Source organism: Rhinoderma darwinii, chromosome 8 (genome assembly GCF_050947455.1).
Source record: "Rhinoderma darwinii isolate aRhiDar2 chromosome 8, aRhiDar2.hap1, whole genome shotgun sequence".
Lineage (NCBI taxonomy): Eukaryota > Metazoa > Chordata > Amphibia > Anura > Rhinodermatidae > Rhinoderma > Rhinoderma darwinii.
In genome coordinates, this window is record NC_134694.1 from 4,101,624 (window position 1) to 4,129,467 (window position 27,844).

The 27,844-nt window shown below is 49.3% G+C and overlaps 1 protein-coding gene across 2 annotated transcripts in view; it reads right to left on the reverse strand.

The window, feature by feature from the left end:
* MED27 (mediator complex subunit 27) overlaps nt 1–27,844 on the reverse strand; it is a 151,133-nt gene that overhangs the window by 47,997 nt on the left and 75,292 nt on the right. For both annotated transcript variants that reach the window (XM_075834697.1, XM_075834696.1), the window contains exon 3: nt 24,804–24,934. In XM_075834697.1, coding sequence (XP_075690812.1) covers nt 24,804–24,934 — 131 coding nt within the window. The remainder of the gene's footprint in view (nt 1–24,803; nt 24,935–27,844) is intronic.

Sequence of the window (27,844 nt, forward strand, 5' to 3'; positions counted from 1 at the left end):
ACAAATTTGTCTTCATAGAGGAAAGGAACAAGCCAGACATTTCTGAGATCAGAAACATAAAAACACCATTCAAATTCTCAGTCATCAAATGTAATCATTATTTCTGCTGGAGGTGTCAAAAAAAATAAAAAATAAAAAATTTAAAAAAAATTAAAAAATTTTTTTTCAAAAATTTCCGAATTTCTAAAACACAAGCGGCATGCAAATTACTATCTGCTGAGTGTTCTGGACGCCTCCTGTTGATTATATCCCCCCCCCCACCGCTGCTCCCCTCCCCATCCCCCCTCTCGGAGGTTGAATTTTTGATTTATTTATTAACCTCTGGAGAAAAAAAAATATAAAAGGGATAATTTGATGGTGAGCGCAGCTGTCTCCGGCACAAGCCTTTACATGTCAGCACATCAGCCGCCTCTGTCCTTCCAGCAACACCAATTAACAATGTTTAATAAAGCAGAAGAACTTGGTGGAGAATGCTCAGTGATATTCCCGCCGCTGAAAATGTAATGGAGGCGAATCCCCGGGGGAGGGGACGGCAGGATAGAACAGCCGGGGCCCGTAGCAGACGCAGCGTAGGGGGGGGGGTGGGTGTCACGGATGAGGAATTTGTCCAGGATAACAATTTCTTCCAAAAACAGCGCCACGCTTGTCTAACAGGTTGCGTCTGGTATTGCAGCTCATCCCAATGGCAGCCGAGCTGCAATATCAGACACAACCCCTGGACAGGTGTGGCGCTGTTTTTAGAAGTAAGCTGTGAGAACTCCGGCCCCTTTATTACGGGGATGCTGGGGGTTGTACTCCCACCGCTTACACACTGACGGCCTACATTATGGGATTGCACCGTTAGCAATTGATATGGGAATCGTGCCAGGAGTATACGCTCCGTGCGGCTGCCCGGCAGGCGCCATCAGTGGCATACAGGTGCTGTTTTTGGCCGGCTGTGTAATTTCGACTCCTAGAATAACAATGCCATGGGGTGGATCTGGGGGTGGCGGGTTATGTTGGGGAGCAGTGGAGGGGCTCGTCGTACTATTCCATATACAGGTGTCTGGTGGATGGAGGAACTTTTATTGCCAGACTGCTCAGCAAGCAAAACGGTTGCAATTGGGAAAAAAAAAATCTGCTCCATCAGCAGAGGTGACTCCTGCATAAAAGATCTGGATAAACCTGGAGACCGATGAGGCTTGCTTGAGGGGAGCGTCCCCTTTAATGCGGGGGGAGGATAGGGATCCCGTGCCAGGCAGTGATGGATGGGGCGACATGGTGTCAATGCACAGAATCTCAATAATGTCTCCATATCGCTGCACCTGATAAGACTGCACAAGGCAGGATTGATGGAGTCGCAACGCGGGCGGCTGTTACTTCATGTGCCCCCCCGGCCATTTATACATTTATCTACCATTACCCACAAGGGGGGGGGGGCATCATTTGTCAGTCCTGAGTTAGTGGGAAGCCCAGGAGGGCATGCACCTGGCACTGCCACCATCCTGCAATCTATCGCCTGTCAGTGTCATACAAGATGAAATGTGCATTACATGAAGTGCTGGGTTTAACCCCGTCAGGGTCTATAATCTGGAATATTCATTGATGGCCTGTTCTTAGGATCGCAGCATGAAGAGGCTGCGGCACTTGTATTTGTATAGGAATGAGCTGCAGTACCAGGCACGACCACACGTGTCGCCATGTCTGATCCCTCCGTTCTGCTGATCAGCAAGGGTCCCAGACTGGTCACACATAATGGAGTGTAACCCCCGCCCCCCCCATGTGCAGACACCTCTTTCCACTAGGTACAGGGGACGGGCACCTCCTTCTCCGGATACGTAGGTCATCTTCTCTTATTGATGTATATAGTAGATGCAGAAAACCTGACATAAAAGGGTCCGTATACTTCTTTATTGTTTAAATGCAAATTTAGAAAAATAAAATGAAAGCAACTTTGCAAATACTTTTAACTTTTCAAAAATGGACCGTTTGGTGTATACAGCTCCGATGCAGAAAACACATTAAACCCAGTGTGTAGTCAGATCCTGCAGTCATGTGGTACTCCCCTCCTTCTGCCTCCTTTTATTGATAAACAGTAGAAAGGGGGGGGGGGGGTGATTGTCCAGCTTAGAAAACCCGTTGTCCTACACCCTATTAGGGAGTTCTAGGGTAATAGAGGGGGGGGGGGGGTCCTCTGTTCAGGACCCTCAACTCTTGTCCAGAGTGGGGAGCGGTTACATAGAGCGTCTCTGAAGGACCTGTCCTGTATTACACGAACACATTGATATAAATGAACACTGTGTAATACTTCATTTCTCCTGTGGTGGCGCTGCAGAGAAACTGAACACATCCTAGCAGGTTTCCCTATAGATTACAGGCGATCACTGGGGATCTCAGCAGAAGCTTTGTCACCTCATTGTCAGGGGTCCCTTCTAACATGTCCAAAGCGGAGACCCCCCTTGAGGTATCAGAGTGTGAAACGCGTCATAGTACGACCCCACATCTGAGTGCCGTAGCGAGTCATTTAGGCCTGGGACCTCACACAGTCCTACAGGTACATTCCATGTTATTTTTGTCACATGCCAGATTAGGGGATTACCGAAGCACTGGATGTCGGATTATCGGATTCTTTCATGGAGATATTACGGATCTGCGCCTCCTCATACAAACAGTCTATTATGACCGTCCCGCCCAGTCCCCGTGCCGCATTGATCACATCTTTTAATAAACGGATAAGAATCTATTTAAAGCCGCACGGATCGTACAGCGGAGAAGAAAGTTTAAGAGGAGACGTCAGGACTCCGCGGGGAGAAGAAGCTGCTAAAACCCCACCTTGTCCTCCACGAGACGCGTCTATTCCCATTACAGCGTATGTGCTGAGCGCTCGCGCACCTTATGGCTGACGGTCTCTGAATAGTCGCTGACATATGTTCACATCTTATAAATACCGGCAGATGAGGCGCTGGAAGGAACGCCGCCTCTCGCTGCGCCCCCGTACATTAAAGGGGAAACTGTAAACTAAAGCTCAAGATCCGGGCGGACGGCGCAACAATTGTCATGGGGGGCAACCAATATGGCCGACATTATAGCTCCCGTGGGGGTTATCAGTTTCCAATGACTGTTTACTCCTTTCACATCCAAAGCTGCTTTCAAAATTGTGATGGGCGCTCTGGAAACCGACCCTGATGTACAGAGGAGCAAGTAACATCCGCCTCTACCCCAGCCTGACATGTCTGATAACAGAGAACAATAGATTGTATACACCTGTCCTACAGTCATCCTCTCCCCAGCCTGACATGTCTGATAACAGAGAACAATAGATTGTATACACCTGTCCTACAGTCATCCTCTCCCAGCCTGACATGTCTGATAACAGAGAACAATAGATTGTATACACCTGTCCTACAGTCATCCTCTCCCCAGCCTGACATGTCTGATAACAGAGAACAATAGATTGTATACACCTGTCCTACAGTCATCCTCCACCAGCCTGACATGTCTGATAACAGAGAACAATATATTGTATTCACCTGTCCTACAGTGATCCTCCCCCAGCCTGACACGTCTGATAACAGAGAACAATAGATTGTATTCACCTGTCCTACAGTCATCCTCTCCCCAGCCTGACATGTCTGATAACAGAGAACAATAGATTGTATTCACCTGTCCTACAGTCATCCTCCCCCAGCCTGACATGTCTGATAACAGAAAACAATAGATTGTATTCACCTGTCCTACAGTCATCCTCTCCCCAGCCTGACATGTCTGATAACAGAGAACAATAGATTGTATTCACCTGTCCTAGTCATCCTCTCCCCAGCCTGACATGTCTGATAACAGAGAACAATAGATTGTATTCACCTGTCCTACAGTCATCCTCACATGAAATGGCTGATAACAGAGAACAATAGATTGTATTCACCTGTCCTACAGTCATCCTCACATGAAATGGCTGATAACAGTGAGAAAGAGATCACATTCAGAAGATGGACATAAGATGGACCTTGGGGTCAGTTTCCCTTTAAAGGGATAGTAACATGAATGATTTAAAGGACCCCCTTGTACAAACTGAACCACAATAAAATCGACCAACAGCAAAAACGTCAAGGGATCTGGTTCACAAAGCTCAAATACGTGAGGTCCCGGCTTTACAGGAGGCTTACTGACATCTCTGGACCCGTAGGAAGGCACAGAAAAACAGGAGAAGATCCTGCTCCGCCTTACTGATCGTGTACCGAGGATTTCTACTCCACTCATGTCTAAAGCTGCAGCCAGAAGTCGACTGTAAGCCGAAAGCAGTGTATTGTGGGAGATCAGATGACCGCTACACAGTAACAACTGCTGCTAGATCACATGGCTGACGGCAGGTGGAGATATACCGCTGTCTGTTTCCACGGGCAACCGGAAGAATGTTGAATACAGCTCTGAATGTGATCGAAAAGACAAATGGAGGCAAGGAGTCCGGAGCGGGACACTGAGAACCCGGAAGACTCGGCAGAAGACAGAACCTTCAGGAGAAACAATGGCGGCCGCTGCCATAAAGCATCATGCTGGAGGATTTCAGGAGTCCTCCCGGTTTTAGCGGCATCTTGGTGGGAGGCTCTTTAAGATGCGAGACGCCTCATATTGTAACATCTTTATACCGTGTAGACATTCTGCAATGCAGCACGAAAGGCGTGAAAACGAAAATAACGGGACGTGTGCAAATATTACCGTGCGAATGCTGAAATAAGAGGCAGCGCAAGAAAGGCGGAAATGAATAGGTGGCAGGAGTGTGGGGGAGGGGAGACGCAGGTGGAAAGCCGCCCCTGGCATTGAGTAATACGGGCTGCTTGCTGTATATGAGGGCTTCATCGTAGGGGGTGAAATATGAAGGGGGCGGTACAGAATTAGGAAAACTAGGCGGCTTTCCCCCAGAAACCGCACCGGCTGTAGTCCATGGGATGTGTTTGGTATTTAAGTATCTGGGCCTGAGCTGCAATACCAGACGCGACCATGGACAAGAATGGTGCCGTTTCTGGATAAAAGCAAACGACCCCTTTAAGTAAAAAAATCCCCATGACAACACCGCATGGTTTAAAGGGAAAGTCCAGTCTTATATAAAATTTGGCACTACTAAATTTCTGCCGTTTTCTAATAGGCTTTGTGCTTTAATCCCTCACTGCCTGGTTGCAGGCAGTGAATAAGAACCAAAAACATCTCCTGACAGTCTCCTGCTCACACAGCGGATGGGTTGCTGCAATGTGTCAGTGTAGACCAACTTCTGGGAGCTAAATGAACAAATCGCTCTCCAGTGCCAGACTCCATAATGATATCGTAATGGGAGCGGTGGGGGTATTAGGGAGTAAAGAGGGAGGTGGGGGAGGGGCAGACTCTTCATCCGCCGCCTACTGAAATGCTCTGTGGCACAGGGTCTATTTGCCTTCATTAGTAGATGTGGTGGCACAAAATCAGGATGAGGGACGGCTGTTTACCAAGCGGAGTATGGCATGAAGAAACCGGGCACACCACGACCACGGATGGCATCAGACTGCAATGGCTCCAGCCAAATAACTGCAACTGAAGCCTGGGAGCAAGGTTGTCAGGCACCGGAGTGTCTGTCTCTTTAATAAACACAGGTGGTTGTCGTCGCACTGTGATTGTACGACAGACTGTCATGGCGGCCACCGGGAGTGGTCACCTCTCCAGGAAAATGTACAAAGTGGAGGTCTCCTTACATTATCTCATACATCTTTATTTTTGAGACGGGACATCGGGGAGATTTCCAAAAGTGTCGCACGTAGCAGACCCCGCCCATTAATATAAGACACCCCCGAAAATGATGCCGTTTGAATCACAAATTGTACATTTAACACCCCCTTTATCCTACCCCCAAGTACCAGGACCAGACCCCAAATCCCCATAATATAGCCTTCAGATACTCCCCGATCCTCGTTATCTGCAGCGGAGTCTGGGAGTGAAGAGGACTGCGGGAACGGGGAGAGGGGTGGATATTTAAGAGGATGTGGGGCACCTGGGACATTTACATGTTCTTCCGGGAGTCTCCAGGACATTAGAGACACACACTGCCCCCTAGTGGGCAAATAGCAATAAAAACACAGCAAGAATTACAAAACACTCCCCAAAAATGTGGTGCATCTTACTAGACGCTTCTCTTTCTTACACCACCACCTCTTGGTAAACTTAATGGACGCCAATTTTGTTGTGCAAGTTGAGGCCACGCCCCTTCCGCTACTCTCTTATAACGTCTCTCTTGTGGCACAAACGTTTGTTTTTTTTCTGCTGGAAATCAATAATGAATTTGTACCAACTTTGGCCAGAAATCTGACGCAGCAACAATTGTAAATCTGTTCTATGACTTGTGCAGATCTTGTGGGGGCGGGACTTGACTTCTAGGTTTGGTGTCATGCTCCGCCCCCCCATAGGATTATAGGATCAGTTTAGTCTAGAATAAGAGCAACATAACTGATGTATCCTAATAAAACAGCCTAGAAAGTATTGCAGTGGTCTACAACCTGGGGCTCTCCTGCTGGGAGTTGTAGTTCTGCTGCAGCTGGTGAGCCACAGGTTAGGGACCTCATCTAATGCACACGGTGAAAGCTTGGATCCTGCGTTCAATGCTAATCTGCTGAAAGAGCGATCCGGCCGATTAGAACATCAAGAGGCAGCGCAGAAAGATGGATTATTGAGCAGGGGCCTGGATTTTAAAAGGCGTGTGGTGCCCTTTAAGACTGAAAAGTACAAGTCAACTCGACTGTGTGCTGGAGGGGGTACTCTGCACCTTCCACCGTACTCCTCTCCTGAAATACACTGTGCTGCTCGGGACCCTGCTCCTTCTACCACTAAAACTCTCAATCTGTGGCCACCCACAAGGGCAGCACAAGCCCCTCCTGAAATACTTAGTGCTGCTGGGAGACCCTGCTCCTTCCACTATGTAACTCTCAGCCTGTGACCTCCCACAAGATCAGCACACTCCTCTCCTGAAATACTCTGTGCTCCTGGGGACCCTGCTTCTTCCACTCTGCCAGTACCCCCAGACATGAAATACTCTGTGCTGCTGGTACACCCACTACGTGTGTGTGATTGCAGGAAAGTCTATCAAGGACTAGGGCCCGCTGCTTGTGCTGCACGGTGTCATCCATTTAACAGATTTTTGTAAAGGTTTCCCTTTAAACAACCCGATGTCATTGAGCAGGTAAGAACAACGCCAATTTCCATGCCTTTCAGGATCTGTGGAAAGCTGTGTGATAGTCCTGGTGGGTACGGTCATTACTCCCACCCCCCTCTTCAAAGCCTCAGAGGAGGATTCATGTACTTGTAGTTCCCCCTCTCATCGCTTCTTCCCATGATGCTCAGCAGCTGTCTAGTTAACAGACCTCACCCACAATCTTACCCGGGCACATTTCTATGCGTCTCATTATTACAGGAGGGTATGACCCGCTCGATGCACAGCTGGAGCCACACAGTGAAACGCCTGGTGCAGATGGCGCTCGTGCAATTGAATTACAGCGAACCCCTGGATCACCCGGCACAGATAGGAAAGGTCAATGAAGAGGCAGCGCTGGAGGAGGCAGTAATTCCACCTGTGCCCCCCGCTGAACACGCTGATGAGTGACAGGGGCGGCCATGCGGCAAGGTTACCCGCACCTTAACGTGACACGGAGGGCCCCCTGCTGGGTACAGGCTCCATCCTAATCCTTCCCCTGTACCTCATCGTCATGCCACGCATACGTCTTCGGGACAGCAGGGAAGAGGTGGTCACAAGTGTCAAATTAAAGGGGGGACCCCACCAATCTCCAGGATATTAGGGCCCCAATCAAGCGTGACCACACACATTAAAAGGGATTGGAAAGGATTGGAAAAACATGGCTGCTTTCTCCCAAAACAGCGCCACACCTGTCCACAGGTTGTCTGTGGTATTGTAGCTGAGCCTCATTCACTTTAATGCAACGGAGCTGCAATACCTGACATGTACAGGTGTGGAGCTGTCTTTACAAGAAAGCAGCCTTGTTTTTCTAATCTTGTTCTACCGCTTTAAAAAAAAAAAAAAAAAAAAATGGTACATAGATGTGCAGTTAGCGTTCGCCCCCTCTCCAATCCCTCTCTCCTACTTGTGTCAGTCTTCACTGCAGTACTGCATTAGATTCACATACAGGAATCTCAGGAATATAAATCTCAATACTTAACAGCAGGCGGTATAAACCTCCATGGGCACAAATGGTGCCCAGAACGAGCCGCATTCACATGTGCAGGTTTGTATCCAGTCTAGAAAATCCTCTGTGAGCTGTATGACTCCAGACTGACACAATGTAACAGACGATCAGGGCACGAGAGAGCTCAGAGTATTGTCTGCACTGGATGCATTGTAACAAAGTGACAGGTGATCAGTCTCTAAATGTAAAACAAGGTGTCCATTCACTGACAGCAAGCAGAGAGCCTGAAAACGGTAAGGAATTAAAATCTTGGATAAAGTTGCTGGTAATTTACATTAATCAATAATTCATGAATTTGACAAAAAAAATACACAGACTAACATGTAAAAGCGGCGCTGGCACCATTCTTCCTGCTCTCCCGGGGTGCGTCCATGCAGAAAGAGGACGGGCAGATGTCTTGTGACATCAGTTGTGCCATCATGGCAGCTCCGCAGCCTGGTACAGTGTGTCACCCGGCAGCCACAAACGTCATTCCCCAGTCCCGGCATGCTGCCTGACACGTCGTACGCAGCTCTCCTGCTACGTCAAGCATGTTTTCTGCGGGGCTGTCGATGCGTTTGGAAGGTAATCACCCGCGAGTCATGAGTGTTCATTAGGGCGACTGGACTGGTTATTGACCCAAGCGCACGATAGAAGGACTGCCGGAGACTAGAGGACATTGCTCTGCGGACTGGTCACACCGGACAGCCGACTGTCAGTCTGAACAGACCCCAAACATAGGCAGGTGGCAAATTATTTTTTTTATTATTTGCTTAAGACACCTGCACCATATGCAATAGGGGAAATTACAGAAAATGTATCGGCAATAGAATCCAAATGTGTCGGCAAAAGTATCAAAATGTGTCGGCAAAAGAATCAAAACGTGTCGGCAAAAGAATCAAAATAGATCGGCAAAAGAATCAAAATAGATCGGCAAAAGAATCAAAATAGATCAGCAAAAGAATCAAAATAGATCAGCAAAAGAATCAACATGTATTGTGTATCGGCAATAGAATCCAAACTTATCGGCAGAAGAATCAAAACGTATCGGCAAAAGAATCAAAACGTATCGGCAAAAGAATCAAAACGTATCGGCAAAAGAATCCAAACGTATCGGCAAAAGAATCCAAATGTACCAGCAAAAGTATCCACATGTATCAGGACATTTTAAAGAGTCCCTCCAATTGTCTGGAAGCCGCTGGAGTAGTAATTCCTCACTATAGTTTTAAATAATTTCAAATACATTACAAGGGAATTTTGAGTTGATAGAGGGGGTCCCACTATTCAGCACCCCCATTAATTTGTCACAGCAGAAAGAGCCTCTCTCGCCCTGGAGGACCCAGCACATTGCTTTCATTGGTCATGGTGTAATGTCTTGTTTCCCCTGTGGTGGCGCTGCTGTGGATTACAACACTTGCTGCTAGATTATAGCCGATTCCTGGGGTCCCAGCAGCAGGACGTCCTGTGATCATCTCATCAGGGGACACAACCAACAAAAACAAGCACCCCTTTAATGGAATCACAGAGATGATGAAGGGCTCCCTCCTATTGGTCAGCAGACTGTCCAAAAACATCTCACAGCAGCCAATGGAAAAAAATCGGCTATTTTCTTACTGGAATTTCTTACCGAAAACAATTAGTCAATGAAGCGGCATCGTCTGCCGGCCGCGCCTTCCCACCATAGAGAATAAACGACACTAGTGAGGAAAGTAGCGCCCCGCCGCAGCCTCGCTCCCGGCGAAAACATCCATCCAGCTCGTGACAATAGACGTGAGTGGAGGATTAGGAACAAGACCGGAGTATAAAGAGCTTCCTGTTCATTCGTTAGAAACTTAAAAAGCAAAAACTCTGATTCATACTCAAGTCACATCCAGAGCTGCACCAACATTTCTGCCGCTTTCAGCGTTTTTTTTCCCACCCCAATGTCAGATATCTGACCTTACAGCTCAGAATTAGCTTTACCATAATCATTTGAGCTCCCACAATGAACTGCATTACATCTTTGTGTGTGACTAGAGTAGAAAATATCCTCATAAGAATGCAGCAAGTGCAAAAATAAAGCAGCGGAGAACTGAGCGATCGTGAGTCGCTGCCTCGGAGAAGGTCTGCTGACCCGTACCACCAGCAGACATTTCACCCCGGATTGTTAGCGGAAGGCGGACCACCGGGGACTGTTCGCTCATCAGACCCTCGTCTTCCGGACTGTGAGAGCCTCGGCTAAACTAGGACTCACCCTCCCGCGGGGAATAACTTCCCCGGCCTCGGAGTATAGATTTACTTAACAAGACGCCAGGAGGAGGGGGCAGCATGAAATAAATAGATCTCGGCCCACTGAGGTTTTCCATTCTCAGTCCATGGGTGGTACAGAGGAGGAGGGCTCGTTACAGAGTCGGCCGTACACTGCCATAACGTCTATGCAAAAAATGTATTGTTTGCACGGCGCCAACATATTCTGCGCCGCCGTATGGGACAAAATTCTAATAAAAAAGGTTGAGAAAGAAAAGGGTAAAATCCGGCGAAATATAAAGGGGAGAAGAAAAATCCTCCAAACTGTCTCAAGGCTGTCAGGGCATGGTGAGAGTTGTAGTTCCGCATAGTGGTGGTAGTTATAGTATAAAATCCAGTCAATAGGGCATCCGCAGGGATTTCTGAATGCAAAAGAACATACAACCAAAAACCCGCGAAGAGGAAAAAAAAAAAAAAAGGCTTGTGGTTCAGGGGAGGAAAAGACAGGGGGCGCTCTACTATGAACCTATATAGAGGAGATGAACTGGTCACCTCTACGAGTTGTGTCTCAGATCGGTTGGGCTGTGTTGGTGCTGGAAGAGGATGGCGCTCTAGCGGTTGGGCCTCGCCTAGGGCGGCATGTTGGAGATGAGCGGAAAATATGGTATAACCCCGTCTGGACGAGATATTCGCCTAACGCTCCCGGTTTGAGAACTCTACTGGATCACCGGCCAATGACGATCACTAGCCATGGAGTGCCAAGTACTGTGGGTACAGTTAGGGTCTCAGCCGCAGCCAATCAGACCAGAAGGTGAGGAGAGGTCTCCAGCTGTTGTGAAACTACAACTCCCAGCCTACGCCTGTCAGAGAATGATGGGAGCTGTAGCTTGGCAACAGTTTGAGAGCACTGGGTTCAACACGCCGTCTTGATAGGATTCTACAGTGTTAGGGCCCGGGCTGGACACCCCATACAACAGGCCTTAGCGTCAGCTGATGGGTGTTGTAGTCCCTCACCTCGGCTTCCCCTATTTATTTTTTTTCCTCCCTCTAAAATGAGGACAACAGAAATTTTACAATGAGAACGGGAGACGAGAGGAACCCGAGGAGACAATAGGAATAAATTAGCAGCGAGATTTTATTTTTAGCCCAAGTAGCGCAATTCCAGAATTGATTTTCTGTCTGTCGGATTCAAACAGCCGTCTCCGAAATAAAAATAATAAAAAGGAATCGAGAAACCTGAAACACGCAGGAATTTTACATCTGGTGCCAACTGGATACTAAAAATACTCCACTCGGAGCCCGGATGAAAGGATCCTCCTCGCCCGGCAGACGAGCTCAAAGCCGGAGGGTGAAAGAAGAAAACCGTCTGAGACCGGAGACTCCCGTATCTTTACTGGGGTATAAAGGGAACCCCAAAAAACGGCAATATTTATTAACGGGAGCGGCAACAAAGAGCGTCTCCGTCTCTGGAGGACCCGACATGTCCATGGATTATACAGACGAACCATCGATTCCAATAGGCACTGTGTAATGCTTCATTTCTCCTGTGGTGGCGCTGCAGAGAAACTAAACACTTGCTGTGGATTCCCTCACAGATCGAAGTTGATCGCTGGGGGTCATAATAACAGGACATCCTGCGATCAGCTTATGATTAGGGGGCCGTTCTAACAAAAAGGCATTGTCCCAAGCGGAGAACCCCGTTAGTGTAGTTTTCCCAAACTAATAGCAATATTAAAGAGACAACCCCTTCCATATCGGAGCCGGTGCGATGTTGAGCTGATCGCCGTGGGTCTAGCTCCCAACACTCGATTGCAGGGGGAGGCCACGGCCTGCCAGGAATCCCCCCCAGCGGCCACCAATAGGTCATTTGGACAGGAATTACCGTATCTTCATAAGACAACGCCTCTGGTAACTTCTGTTGTGGCACGGGGATCTTAGGGCGCCCTAAAATATTAGATATAGCTCCTTTTTAGTAAAGATCAACAGTCCTATCATGCTTCCTTCTCCATTCACACTCAAAGTCAGATGTGACATCACAGCTAAGCTTTGGATGTGACTGGAGTAGAATAAAGTAAAGCCAATTAACTGGGCAATGATGGAAATTCTCTGTGTCCTACACCAAATCTGTCACAAAAATAGGGACAGGACACCCCATATTGTCAGCATAGGGGGTCTAGGCGGGGGTTCAATCCCTGGGAGGGGGTAAGGGGTAGTTTCTCCCAGTTCTTTTTCCAGCATGAACACAGAATATGGGATTTTTCAGGGCATCTCAGTCGGGATGATAAGCAAATGTTGCTGATTGACTGGCAGATCGTCACCGAGGCTTTGTAGCTGCGCCAGCGCCCCCCCCCCCTCGCTATAACAAAAGCGCTAATTGGAAGCACAGCAGTAACATCAGAGCTTTGATGTCGGCTTCAAATGTGAACTTGAGCTGACTTTTCTGTCTCTGTCCGACTGTATTAAATGCCTGAAATATGGAGTTCACAGGAGAGCGGAAACTTTTACCGAGAATACTGATTGGCTCAGACAGTTCTGTGACACCTAATCCTGCAGATGGACGCCACGTAAAACCCGCGCGCCCACCGCGTCTCTGTACTCCAAACTCCTGCACGGCCTATGTATATTTCAAGACGATCTGCCGCCAGACGGACCCTTTTATTTCCGGATGCCCTAATGAAGGGATTAGTCCGTGCACCCCCCACGATGGCAGCAGGTGTATAAAGGGCATCGACGACCTTAAAGAAACGGCAGCTGGGTGACCACCACTCGTGGCCGCCATTACAGTGCCCATTGGGTATGTTACCCAGTTTGCAAAGACCATGAATGGCATTAGAAACGTGCAGAGCAAGACTGGTTTTACGTGTTGCCGTAGTCGCAAAGAGTAGTACCGATACTAAAAGAAAAACGACTCCATGGCGATGTTAAGAAAACCCACTTACCGCCGTTTTCTGCGTGAAAAGATGCAAAAATCGAAACGCTACAACAGAACGTAAAGAAAAACCCCACCCCCACGTCTCGTTATGTCTGTGTCAGTCTTTACTGTAGATCTGGAATTCTACTCATGAACCAGGAAGCTCAGGATGAACAGAATAGGCCAATATCAGACAGGGACGTGCGGTAAGAAAACATTGCGGGGTGATATGGGGATCCTATATGATAACAGCGTCTCTCTATTAAAGATCTATTGTAATCTATATGGGGGCTCAATGTAAGGCTTCCGGTTTGGGCCGGCCCTTTGGGTAGGTTCCACTGCCGATACGCTGTGAATGTGCTCAGGGTCCCTCGCTCCGGAGATGGCGGCACACAGTGTAGGAGGTTTGAAGACCTTCAAACCCCTCCTTCTCCCGACACTAGCCAGAAGAAGGGAGGGGGGGATTGTGTGATGACACTAAAGCGAGTGCATCCACCCCAAATTTGCAGCATAAATCAATGAGGTTGCTTTACCACATTGACCATGCTGCAATTTTGGGAACTGCTCCCTCTAGTGGTCAGAACATGGAAATGTTATAAATTAGAATCTAATTTATAATATTTCCTGACTTGTGAAAAAATTAATACAATGTGTAATCACTTAAAAAATAATTGTTTAACTGAAAAAAATAATAATAATTTCTAGCGACACGTTCCCTTTAAGACCAGGAATATGGGAAATCTGGCCGGGTACAATGTTCTTGAATATTTTACGGGCGCTTGTTAGCGCTGGGCACGGCCGTGTGTCTGATTTGCTATGTACGGATGAGCGGGTTTGCTGGAAAGCGAAAAAAAAAAAAAAAACGACATTTCAGCAGGGACGTCGGGATGAAGCTGTCACCGGTGACAATCAGCTGTCAGGGAGGGAGGGAGACGGGAAAGAAAGAGCGGGCCCCAGATTAGATCAGAGGAGGTGGCGGGAGACATCAGATAGCACGGGAGCTGCCGACCTGTCAGGAGGATGCGGCAGACAGCGCTAATATAACCGCGCGCTCGCCAGGGCCGCGCTGAAGCTTTATAAGCCATTATTCCAGGTGATAGATGGGAGGAGGGGGGAGATATCAGGCCGCGGGGTAGACACAGGTTACACACACAGGACACGGGGATTATTCTTATTAAAACCTCCCAGCAGCAAAATGGGACCTGAAATGACCTGGGGGGAGGGGGAGGTGCAGCAGAGCCGAGTGTCTCATCAGGGCTCTGATCGCTGACAATGGCGGCCACACTGCGAGTCCGTGGACTACCTAGGAATAAAAAGGAATATTGCTGCCGACAGGTAAATAGACGCTGGCCACAGCAGAGAGCGCAGCAGAGGCCGCAGCAGAGGGCGCAGCAGAGGCCGCAGCAGAGGGCGCAGCAGAGGCCGCAGCAGAGGGCGCAGCAGAGGCCGCAGCAGAGAGCGCAGCAGAGAGCGCAGCAGAGAGCGCAGCAGAGGCCGCAGCAGAGGCCGCAGCAGAGAGCGCAGCAGAGGCCGCAGCAGAGGCCGCAGCAGAGGCCGCAGCAGAGAGCGCAGCAGAGAGCGCAGGAGAGGCCGCAGCAGAGGCCGCAGCAGAGGCCGCAGCAGAGGGCGCAGCAGAGGGCGCAGCAGAGGCCGCAGCAGAGGCCGCAGCAGAGGCCGCAGCAGAGGCCGCAGCAGAGAGCGCAGCAGAGAGCGCAGCAGAGAGCGCAGCAGAGGCCGCAGCAGAGGGCGCAGCAGAGGGCGCAGCAGAGGGCGCAGCAGAGGCCGCAGCAGAGGCCGCAGCAGAGAGCGCAGCAGAGAGCGCAGCAGAGAGCGCAGCAGAGAGCGCAGCAGAGAGCGCAGCAGAGAGCGCAGCAGAGGCCGCAGCAGAGAGCGCAGCAGAGGCCGCAGCAGAGGCCGCAGCAGAGAGCGCAGCAGAGAGCGCAGCAGAGAGCGCAGCAGAGAGCGCAGCAGAGAACGCAGCAGAGAACGCAGCAGAGGCCGCAGCAGAGGCCGCAGCAGAGGCCGCAGCAGAGGCCGCAGCAGAGGCCGCAGCAGAGGCCGCAGCAGAGGCCGCAGCAGAGAGCGCAGCAGAGGCCGCAGCAGAGGCCGCAGCAGAGAGCGCAGCAGAGAGCGCAGCAGAGAGCGCAGCAGAGAGCGCAGCAGAGAGCGCAGGAGAGGCCGCAGCAGAGGCCGCAGCAGAGCGCGCAGCAGAGGGCGCAGCAGAGGCCGCAGCAGAGGCCGCAGCAGAGGCCGCAGCAGAGGCCGCAGCAGAGGCCGCAGCAGGGGCCGCAGCAGAGAGCGCAGCAGAGAGCGCAGCAGAGAGCGCAGCAGAGAGCGCAGCAGAGAGCGCAGCAGAGGCCGCAGCAGAGCGCGCAGCAGAGAGCGCAGCAGAGAGCGCAGCAGAGAGCGCAGCAGAGAGCGCAGCAGAGCGCGCAGCAGAGCGCGCAGCAGAGGCCGCAGCAGAGGGCCGCAGCAGAGGCCGCAGCAGAGAGCGCAGCAGAGAGCGCAGCAGAGAGCGCAGCAGAGGCCGCAGCAGAGAGCGCAGCAGAGAGCGCAGCAGAGAGCGCAGCAGAGGCCGCAGCAGAGGCCGCAGCAGAGAGCGCAGCAGAGAGCGCAGCAGAGAGCGCAGCAGAGAGCGCAGCAGAGAGCGCAGCAGAGAACGCAGCAGAGAACGCAGCAGAGAGCGCAGCAGAGAGCGCAGCAGAGAGCGCAGCAGAGGCCGCAGCAGAGGCCGCAGCAGAGAGCGCAGCAGAGAGCGCAGCAGAGAGCGCAGCAGAGAGCGCAGCAGAGAGCGCAGTATTAAGTGCGGATTCTACCGGTGAATCACCTGCCGTTTCAATGCAGATTTCCGCATCACATTACGCAGCGCGTGCATGAAGACTCGCAGTTCCGAGAGGTGGATCCATGTTGCGTTTCCTCGGTTCGGCCTCCACGGACTGATCGTTGCTTTAACCCCTTCCTGTCTGCTACCTATGGAGCAGCATTTATGACAGCGCAGTGCTCCATTCACAGTAAACATTCTTCGTCCGCCTCTTCTGTATTTATAGAAATCTTATGGAGCCAATTAAAGGTCGTTATTTTAGGGGCCCGGTGCGCCCATGAGGGGCCGATAATGACACACAGAAGCCTGTAGTCCGGTCAGTCGCTCTCTCGATGTCTTTTCCTTTGGCGGGTAGCGTTGTTGCAGCCGCGCGGTCACACCCCCCTCCGCCAGCTTCCGTGGGCACAATTTGCTATTTTTCCGCTTGGACGGGAATGTAAAATGTTTTTCTTATATATCTATCCGAAAGGCTGGGGCGCCATGACCGGGGTTACAGGGGCCAGCGGCGGGGGCTTCTAACAAGCTGCTAACGCCTCCGGATCGGGGGCGCCGGCATCGTATTGGCGGGTCTAATAAGTCAAGGCGCTGTATGTTTATCGGATACATGAAGGCGAGGAGATGAAGCCGTGTTTTCCATCTCACACCCAAACTTTGAGCTGTAATGACCGACGTGGTCATTATTAGCTGCTAATGATCAATTACTTGGTGATATATTCCCCCCGAGCCCCGGCGCTGCCGCTCCGTAATTGGTGGCGTCTGGTGAGGAGGGTGCGGGCTCCTCTCAAATGCTGATAAATATAAGGACATTTCGGGAAGGGGGGGGGGCGACTGCAATCTGATTAAACATTAGAATTAAACTACAGAATATAACGTATACCCGACAACTGATGTACGACGGCGAACAGGAGGAAACAGGTGGTGCCAAGTCATGTGCAAGAAGTGCCAATTCTGTTCCGAATAGATCAGACTGAGCCTCCCTGATACAGATATCACGAATACAATGACAAACCGGCAGTGAACACTGACACAGTAGACACGAGAAAGCTCCGGTCCCACGGTTTGCCCCAATTCAATTCCGAAAATTTGCCTTGCTCTCAAAAGCAGTCGTGTTAATAGCTTTAACCCATTAATGACCACATGATCCTATGCCCGAAGGAATGAACCAATGAATGAAGTGCAGCTCTGGTACGCGGTAATACGGGCTGATGAGCTGCACAGAGGTTGGCTGATAACAGGAAGCAATTGATTGTATTCACCTTTCCTACAGTCAGCTTCTCCTCAACCTTAGGGGGGATTCACACAAGCGTGTATTCGGTCCGTGCGGGCCACGTGGTTTTCACGCGACACGCATGGACCAATACAACTCTATGGGGCAGTACAGACAGTCCGTGCTTTTTGCGCAGCGTTTGTCTGGAGCGCAAAAAGCGCGACAGGTTCAATAACTCTGCGTATTTCGCACATCACGCACCCATTGAAGTCAATGGGTGCGTGAAAACCACGCAGGTCGCACGGAAGCACTTCCGTGCGAACCGACTGAAACAGCGCGCCAGCTGTCAACAGGATGAATGTAAACAGAAAAGCACCACGTGCTTTTCTGTTTCCCAACATCCAAACGGAGTGTCTTTGCGATGAGCGAAGCCGGACAAGCGAACCGAACTTCACCGGGTTCGGCCGAACTCGTTTTGGCCGAACCCGGCAAAAAAATTATCGGTACGCGACGTCAGGAGATAGTCACTGTCCATGGTGCTGAAAGAGTTAAACTGTTTCAGCACCCTGGACAGTGACTTCCGATCCCAATATACATGAACCTGTAGAAAAAAAAACGAAGTTCTGACTTACCGATAACTCCCGGCTTCTTCCTCCAGTCTGACCTCCCGGGATGACAATTCAGTCCAAGTGACAGTTCCAGCCAATCACAGGCCAAGCACAGGCTGCAGCGGTCACATGGACTGGCGCGTCATCCAGGGAGGTGGGGCCCGATGTCGAGAGGCGCGTCACCAAGGACGCGTCACCAAGGCAACGGCCGGGAAGTTCTCGGTAAGTACGAACTTTTTCTTTTTTTTCAACAGTTTTTTCGATATTGTGTTCGGCATTCACTGTCGAGGGTGCTGAAAGAGTTACTGCCGATCAGTTAGCTCTTTCAGCACCTTGGACAGTGACGGCCGTCGACTAGCCTCATCTCTATGATGGCGGCTGCGTGATTTTCACGGATGTCACACGCAGCTGTCAAATGGTTTTTGCGCGCGCAAAACGCATTGTTGTTTGCGCGCGCAAAAACGCAAAGTTCGTGTGTATCTGCCCTAAAGAGGGCTGATAACAGGGAGCAGTAGATTGCATTTACCTGCACAGGAGGAGGATGACCGTCTGTAGGTGTAGCGCCCTGCGCTGTAATTGCTGGCAGTATATAAGACCCGGTGTATGTGCGGGTGACGGCCTCCCCGGCGTCTTAATGGATGGATTAGACGCAGACGCCACTTCCAGTCACCGACACCATAAACCGTCCGTCACGTGCTGGAAAAGCGTCTACGATGGAGCGCAGTAAAGTGAATTTGCCGTCTCTTGACTGATCGTATAACATCAGAGGACTCGCTCACAGATAAAGCGTGCGCTGGACTGCGTTAATGCGATTAGCCGACCACAGGAGACTCTTCAATAGCTGCGAGAGCGCAGAATGGCGCGGTAATCAAATATCCCACGGAAATGGTGCCCTGATGAGGAAACGCGAGACGACTCCCCGCATCATGTGACCTGTGAACCCGCGGCACAGAACTACGGTCGGGAATCTGGACCTAAATAACACTGGAGACTCTCCAACTGTGATGTTCAGTCCTCACTGCAATTCTTGCATTCTATTCAGGAAGCAGCAAGCGCAGGATGAACATTTCTAATCTACAACCGATTACAGAATAGTATTGACATGACGGGGGGCGCCGCTGCGCTGCCGGGGGTTGGTTACACAGCATTAGAGAACGTCTCACTAGATATAATGCTCAGTAAGTGACGGCGGTCCCCTCCCCTCCCCCTCCTTACGCCACAATTATCCTAATCAAAACGCCATTTATCCTTTATGTACGGGACTGAAATAGCCGGGGTTTCCCCCTCGCTGGAGCGCAGCGCGGAATTCCAGACACCGGCCATTAATTCTGCCAGGGTTTATTTCGGAGAACGCCGAGCAGACGCTCCCTAAGGTTTCGGCTAATGGCTGTGGCGCGGTGAAGTATCTGTCAGTAACGCAGTATCCTATTATAAGCGCGCCGCCGTCCTGGCCCCATGTAATTATGTTACGTCGCGGTGAGAGTGGCGCGGGGTTAACGATCGTAGACGTGGGAACGCCGAGCCTCCCAGGCAAGTCGCACCACGCCCAGGAGCGCAACTTGTACTCACTTGAAAAATCGTAAAAGTGGCGACAGCGGTGTTAATGAAAAATTCTAATTATAGTTTTGTATCCTCCCCCCCCCCCATCCCCAGTCCCGTAAAGGTGGCATATAATTTACATGTGAACGGGTTCTGTTAACCCCTCGTGTCCCTGCAAAGCCAGAAATAGAGGATGATGGCGCCACTCCTAGCATGCCCTGGCAGAACGAGGGTTGTCGTTTTCCATCAGTTAGAGAGTCATAGGTTGAGGAACACTGGTACGTGATAGGGTACGACTGGCTTAATCCGCAGCGCGTCATCCGCTGCGCCCAGATCTGTGCCGAAACCTGCCTGATGTAAATATCACACCTCCCATAATGCAGTGCAGCAGAACATGTTGTATACAGACGCTGAACCAGCAGGGGGTGGCAGGAAAACGTGAGCTACCAAGAAGCCAGCAGAATTCTGAATTCAGCTCTGGGTGAGAACGAAGGCTTGCGTTTCCTTTCCTCCTCATATTCGCAATCTTCCTTTGTGATCAGTAAATATGAACTTTTCTTATTTCCATCTAGAGGCTGAAAAGTCTTCCTGGCTTAGTCCCGATCACACAGCTGATGGTTTGTTACAACGTATACAGTCTAGGCAATCCTCTCACTTACAGACACGGATACCATGTAACAAGCCCAGCAGCTGAGTGAGCAAGACTAGGCCTGGACAGGTTTTAAGCTTCTAGATGTAAACAAGGATGTTTCTATTCACTGCCAGCAAGCAGAAATCTTGACAATGGCAATGAATTGAAAGAAAAAAACAAAACGAGAAAGTTTTGTCTATTCCTGTTCTCCACATGTTCCTAAATCCCGCACCTTCCCGTGTAACCCCTTTATGTTTTGACCCCTCTCATGTCCTAGGGTGGAGGCACACGCGGCTCTCGCAAGTTCTCCATAATCTGTCCGCATGATTGAGCGGTAAAGCGGTTTGTCGGGAGGACTGCTGTAAATCTACCGGTCAGGACAGGGCTGAAGCAGCGCAGCCGGCGGGCGACACAGGAAGATGTGACAGGAGTCACTTTGTGCAAACCATCGCCTGGTGGTGCCGCTCTGTAAACGCCTGGGAGCATAAAACAGACCCTGCACGTCAATGCCAGTAATGTCTGTTAAAGGGGGTCTCTGCTTTAGACAATCCCTACTTGTTTTAGAAGAATCCCTTGACAATAAGCTGATCACAAAGTGTCCTCCTGCGATCATCTGATCTGTGGAGAAACCTGGCAGTAAGTGCTCAGTTTCCCTGCAGCGCCACCACAGGAGAAATTAAGTATTACACAATTCATATCAAAGTGTTGTCTGTGTAATACAGGACAAGTCCTCCAGAGACACAGCTCTCCACTCTGCCCAAGAGAGGAGGATCCTGAACAGAAGACCACCCTCTAATACCCAGAACTTCCTAATAGGGTGTATAGAGAATCCCTTTAAATACGGACACCACCGGTTCCCCAGGCACATAAGGTCTTGGCTGCCAGCAGAGAGATATTTGTAACTGCCCCTCTGGAGGACCCGGCTGGAGTTCTCCTCTAAAGGGGTCGTTCTCTATATTCAATATATACTGGAGTCGACCTCGTAGGAATCGCTATTGTACAGTGAAATGCCTTTTATCCGGCGTCTGATAATCCAGGAAGTCTGATAATCCGGCACGATCAGGAACCATTAATGCGATTTTACTGGTTTTCCTCCACGGAGCCGCCAGCATGTATCTATACGTATCTCTTGTGCGCAATTTTCAGAAAGACGCCATATTGGACGCCCATGACGTCTTCCTATCCGAGCAGGAGAAAAGCCAAATAAAGACCTTAAAGCTGAAGACAGAAATTAGACGGTAAAGAGGATTACAGCGCAGAACGCGGACGCTTCCTCTGCCATCGCCGTTTGGGGGGTCAAATCCCAGACACGTGAGGCTGAGCGCGGACGACGTGTAAGGAGATTAGACGGAGATTAGCGAACGTCAGAGGAAAAATCGGAGAATCCGGGTCCAGACGAAAAGAACATCCGCTGGTACACGGCGACGGCGCAGTTACTGAGAGTCAGCGTCTGAGCCGCGTCTGTGACCCCGCTGCTCGTCTACAGTGACCCACTGTCCAGTAATGTCCGAGAAAAGATGAGGCAAAATACCGGACACAGCGCAACCACTTTCAATGGACTTCAGAAGCGGGCGCGGTACTGGCGGCCATATTGATTGCTGTAGATATCAGTTCTGTATCTGCGGCGCCGCTTATACGCCGTATAATAACGTGTCCCGCTTGTAGGACTGCCGTCTTATGTATCACTAATGCTGCTCCATATGTAATCTGCTCATCACGGATTATATTCAGGACACGGCACGGCTGCACTGAGGATCATTATAGGCCGCTGACGGACGCTGCGCTCACGGGCGGTCGGAAGGGGTTGTTCCGGCTCAGTCAATCTTCATGTGACAAGCTGAACTGGGGGATGGGGGTTGTGTAAATCAAGCAACCGCTCTAAACGGGGCACTAACCCTGCTGTCTGTCAAACTTTCGCAGAGTAGAGCGGGCAAATACAATCTACTGTTCTCTGTTATCAGACATGTCAGGCTGACTGTAGCATACTTTAATAGGATGAGTGTCCCCATGATCCCTACTGTAGGTCACAGATCTCCAGTGCTGAGAACATCCAGAGATGCTTATATCCAAGATATCGACCGCTCCTGCACTATTATAAGTGTGACTGGCCCTTTAAATTCGAGCTGAGATGTGTTGCCCAGTAAAACGTCGTTCACATATGCGCCAGGGTCCCGTTCCGACGGAGCGGGACCCTGACGGACGCAAACGGAAACCAAAGAGTTCAATGGTGACGGATCCGGTGCCAATGGTTTCCGTTTGTCTCCGTTGTGCAAAGGGTTCCGTTGTTTTGACGGAATCAATAGCGTAGTCGACGAAACGTCGGAACGGGACCCTAGCGCAGATGTGAACGTAGCCTAAGAAGCACACTCAGGAGACATCGCGGGGTTGGGTGCACGCATATAATGTGTGTATGTGTATACTATATATATATATTAGGGGCTTACATTATAATTACCGCAGTTTGGCGCCGGTCCATTATGTGACAATAAACCGCAGCGAGCGCTATAATCCTATATACAGCCGCAGAGAAAGCGGCACGGGGCTCAGACATGTTCACCGGTGCGGTGTTGGGCAGCGCGGCGCCATGACATCATAGGGTCACATCAGCTGAAGGGCACAATGCAATATGTGGGAAGTGTCGCAGGCTACCCCAATCTAAAAAGTGATGGAAAGGGGGGACACGGAATTGGGTATGAAAACATAACACGCCATATCTTGCCACAGAAGTTCCCAGAATGGTTAGTACCCAGCTTTCCCAGACTCCTGAACAGCACACAGTTGTGCAGCGGTAAGTAGAATCATTGCTGCAAGGGGCCTTCCCATAATCGTTATTTATCAACTATCCACATCAATAGCTGATCGGTCAGGGTCCAACTGCTAAGACCCCTACCGATCACGAGAACAGGCTTACCTGGCATGTGCAGTACCGCTTCATTCCATTGGGGTTCCCAGGATCGGCAAAGTAAGCCCGTTCTCGTGATTGGTGGGGATCCCAGCGGTCAGATATTTCTCAGCTATCCTGTAGATTGGTGATAAATAACGATTATGGGAAGTCCCCTTTAAGAAAGCGGCGCATGCTGTAGTGAACACAGTAGTCTAGGAAAGCTGGGTGCCAATCAATATGGCTACCTACCTCCCCCCACCATGGTGGTCACACAATCTCCCTATAAGCTAGAGTGTTAAAGGAATACTCCATACAAAACCGATGCCAGTCCTGAGGGGGCGGTGCATGACACAGTGACTCAAAAGGACAGCAGATGGAATCGCTGTGTCAAGCCCCGCCCCCTGCACTAGACATAATGCTACCTGGAGCGTTCCTTTAAATCTGCTAGAAAGATTTACTGCTTTTCTGGAAACGTAGTGACAACCGCAGTGTTTTCCGCATAAGTGATAGTTGACACCTAACTAAGAAAAAGCCGAATAGACATTTGCTACCCCTTTAAGACTCCTCGCCCGCTCCTCTGTGCGAGAGATGCCGGGTAACTGTGGCGATATTTCCTTTGTTGCTGATCTTGCGGCTCGTCGCAACCCAGAGGAGAGCGAATGAGCCGCCTGATAATGAAACTTCTTGGCCGCTGATCTCGCTCTTATTAGCTCAGCCCCGGCCTTGTACAAACAGCGATCTAGCAGAGCTGGAAACGCAAACAGAGTTTTAATTTTTAATTAGGCCGCTCCCGGTGCCGCGATCCCGGAGAGGAGTCGGAGCGCGGGCGGGAGGATTACTACTTCATTACAGGTTATCTGCGCCCTATCCTGCCAATATTAAAAGTTAATGCTCTGCAATAAGATGGAGGAGTCGATGGCGAGATCTCTGGAGAGAGGAGATGCAAAGTACGAAGAACAAAAAATTCAGAGAGGGCGAAAAGCCGTCAAAGTAACACAAAGTGCGGCACATTCCTTTAATCCGGCGTCTGATAGTCCAGAAATTCCAGTTATCCGCCACAGACTATTAGGATTTGTATACTTGGGTCTGATAAGCCGGAACATTTGATGGACCGGCATATTTAAAGTGTGACGTCCAATATCAGCCATTGTTATAGGTTGTAGTCCAGTGACTCGGAGTGCCCCTAAATAAACGAGTCCCCCCTCCCTGCACATTGGGGTCCTTAGTGATGTAACCTTTAAAAAAAACTGCTAAGTGACCTGAATGGCGCGGTCTCCCCGATTCCAGCGATGTTTTTCTTTTTTTCCTGAACCCCCCCGTTCCAGAGATATGGCCACTGTTGTGTTGGCTCAATCTATGCTAATTTGCTGTAGTTTGCCAACAGGGCGTGAACTACATTTAAGCTGCCTCGCGCTGATTGGTCAGCATCAGAGGCAGGGAAGCTAGCTCCACCCAGTTGGCTAACTACAGCTTATAGGGAGCCAACAAACCAGTGGACATATCTCTGGAACCGGAGGGCCCAGGAAAAAAAGGAAAACAGCGCTGGAATCGGGGAAACAGTGCCACTTAGGTCAGTAACCGGTTCAACTTATATGACCTAGTGACAGGTCCTCTTTAAGCGCTTGGAGAAGGGCATCGTACCTAGTATAATACAATAAAAGACCAGGGTGGAGCAAATATTAGTGGCCAATTTCAAGTTTTTGTAGCAAGAAACGGAGAACCCCATAAACTTCAATGGAAAACGCCTCAAAAAGTAATAAACTGGGTTATTCAATGGTTTCCTACAAGGGTCTTCGGTTACTCACTGGGGTGGGAGGACGAGGGTCGTGGGCTGCGCCTTGGGTCTTCTCTTGGCCGAGACTCCCATCTGGTTGGCGGAGCGTTTCAAGGACTGCTGGTTCAGGAGGCCGGATGCCAGGCCAGCGTGGTACTGCAACTGGGGAGGGAAAAGGAGAAACACTGGTAAAATCCCAGATTTATTGGGAGGGGTAATGAAACCTGTATGAACAACAATATACAATGACATTCAAGAGCATAATAATGTTATAGCAGATCCAGGACGGCCGGGTGACAACCAACATGGCCGACAAGACACTAAATGTGACTAATGATATGATTACAGATGTGTCCAGCATCGCTGCTAGCTCTCAGGTGGATCAAAGCGACTGAGACCCTATTACCCACACTCAGGAGTCCACCGGGGACTCACTTTACAATCAAGAAGTAGGACCTAGAGAGGACTCTTGTAAGGCAGCGCTGCCACATAGACCCAAGAGGACAACCCTGTTATTTCTTTATGAACAGCCGCGTCTGTAATGATGGAGTCCACAGTGGATAATGACAAAGACAGAACCATTGTACCCATGGGGGGAGCCATGTAAAGTGTCACACCCAGGGACCAGCCACATGAACAAGGATCATCCAACATATGAAGGAGATCCGCTTATAATAGTGCTAAAGTGTTATAAGAGGAGCGGCTGATATCAGTCACACATATGATGTAATGTCTCTGGAGGATATAATAGTACTGGAGTGTTATAAGAGGAGCGGCTGATATCAGTCACATATGATGTAATGTCTCTGGAGGATATAATAGTACTGGAGTGTTATAAGAGGAGCGGCTGATATCAGTCACATATATGATGTAATGTCTCTGGGGGATATAATAGTACTGGAGTGTTATAAGAGGAGCGGCTGATATCAGTCACACATATGATGTAATGTCTCTGGGGGATATAATAGTACTGGAGTGTTATAAGAGGAGCGGCTGATATCAGTCACACATATGATGTAATGTCTCTGGAGGATATAATAGTGCTGGAGTGTTATAAGAGGAGCGGCTGATATCAGTCACATATGATGTAATGTCTCTGGAGGATATAATAATACTGGAGTGATATAAGAGGAGCGGCTGATATCAGTCACATATGATGTAATGTCTCTGGAGGATATAATAGTACTGGAGTGATATAAGAGGAGCGGCTGATATCAGTCACATATATGATGTAATGTCTCTGGAGGATATAATAGTGCTGGAGTGATATAAGAGGAGCGGCTGATATCAGTCACACATATGATGTAATGTCTCTGGAGGATATAATAGTACTGGAGTGATATAAGAGGAGCGGCTGATATCAGTCACATATATGATGTAATGTCTCTGGAGGATATAATAGTACTGGAGTGATATAAGAGGAGCGGCTGATATCAGTCACATATGATGTAATGTCTCTGGAGGATATAATAGTGCTGGAGTGATATAAGAGGAGCGGCTGATATCAGTCACATGATGTAATGTCTCTGGAGGATATAATAGTGCTGGAGTGATATAAGAGGAGCGGCTGATATCAGTCACACATATGATGTAATGTCTCTGGAGGATATAATAGTGCTGGAGTGATATAAGAGGAGCGGCTGATATCAGTCACACATATGATGTAATGTCTCTGGAGGATATAATAGTGCTGGAGTGATATATGAGGAGCGGCTGATATCAGTCACATATGATGTAATGTCTCTGGAGGATATAATAGTACTGGAGTGTTATAAGAGGAGCGGCTGATATCAGTCACACATATGATGTAATGTCTCTGGAGGATATAATAGTGCTGGAGTGATATAAGAGGAGCGGCTGATATCAGTCACACATATGATGTAATGTCTCTGGAGGATATAATAGTGCTGGAGTGTTATAAGAGGATCGGGTGATATCAGTCACATATGATGTAATGTCTCTGGAGGATATAATAGTGCTGGAGTGATATAAGAGGAGCGGCTGATATCAGTCACACATATGATGTAATGTCTCTGGAGGATATAATAGTGCTGGAGTGTTATAAGAGGAGCGGCTGATATCAGTCACATGGTGTAATGTCTCTGGAGGATATAATAGTACTGGAGTGATATAAGAGGAGCGGCTGATATCAGTCACACATATGATGTAATGTCTCTGGAGGATATAATAGTGCTGGAGTGATATAAGAGGAGCGGCTGATAGTCACATATGATGTAATGTCTCTGGAGGATATAATAGTACTGGAGTGATATAAGAGGAGCGGCTGATATCAGTCACATATGATGTAATGTCTCTGGAGGATATAATAGTACTGGAGTGATATAAGAGGAGCGGCTGATATCAGTCACACATATGATGTAATGTCTGGAGGATATAATAGTGCTGGAGTGATATAAGAGGAGCGGCTGATATCAGTCACATATGATGTAATGTCTCTGGAGGATATAATAGTACTGGAGTGTTATAAGAGGAGCGGCTGATATCAGTCACATATGATGTAATGTCTCTGGAGGATATAATAGTACTGGAGTGATATAAGAGGAGCGGCTGATATCAGTCACATACAATGTAATGTCTCTGGAGGATATAATAGTACTGGAGTGATATAAGAGGAGCGGCTGATATCAGTCACATATGATGTAATGTCTCTGGAGGATATAATAGTACTGGAGTGATATAAGAGGAGCGGCTGATATCAGTCACATATATGATGTAATGTCTCTGAAGGATATAATAGTACTGGAGTGATATAAGAGGAGCGGCTGATATCAGTCATATATGATGTAATGTCTCTGGAGGATATAATAGTACTGGAGTGATATAAGAGGAGCGGCTGATATCAGTCACACATATGATGTAATGTCTGGGGGATAGAATAGTACTGGAGTGATATAAGAGGAGCGGCTGATATCAGTCACATATGATGTAATGTCTCTGGAGGATATAATAGTGCTGGAGTGATATAAGAGGAGCGGCTGATATCAGTCACACGTATGATGTAATGTCTGGAGGATATAATAGTACTGGAGTGATATAAGAGGAGCGGCTGAT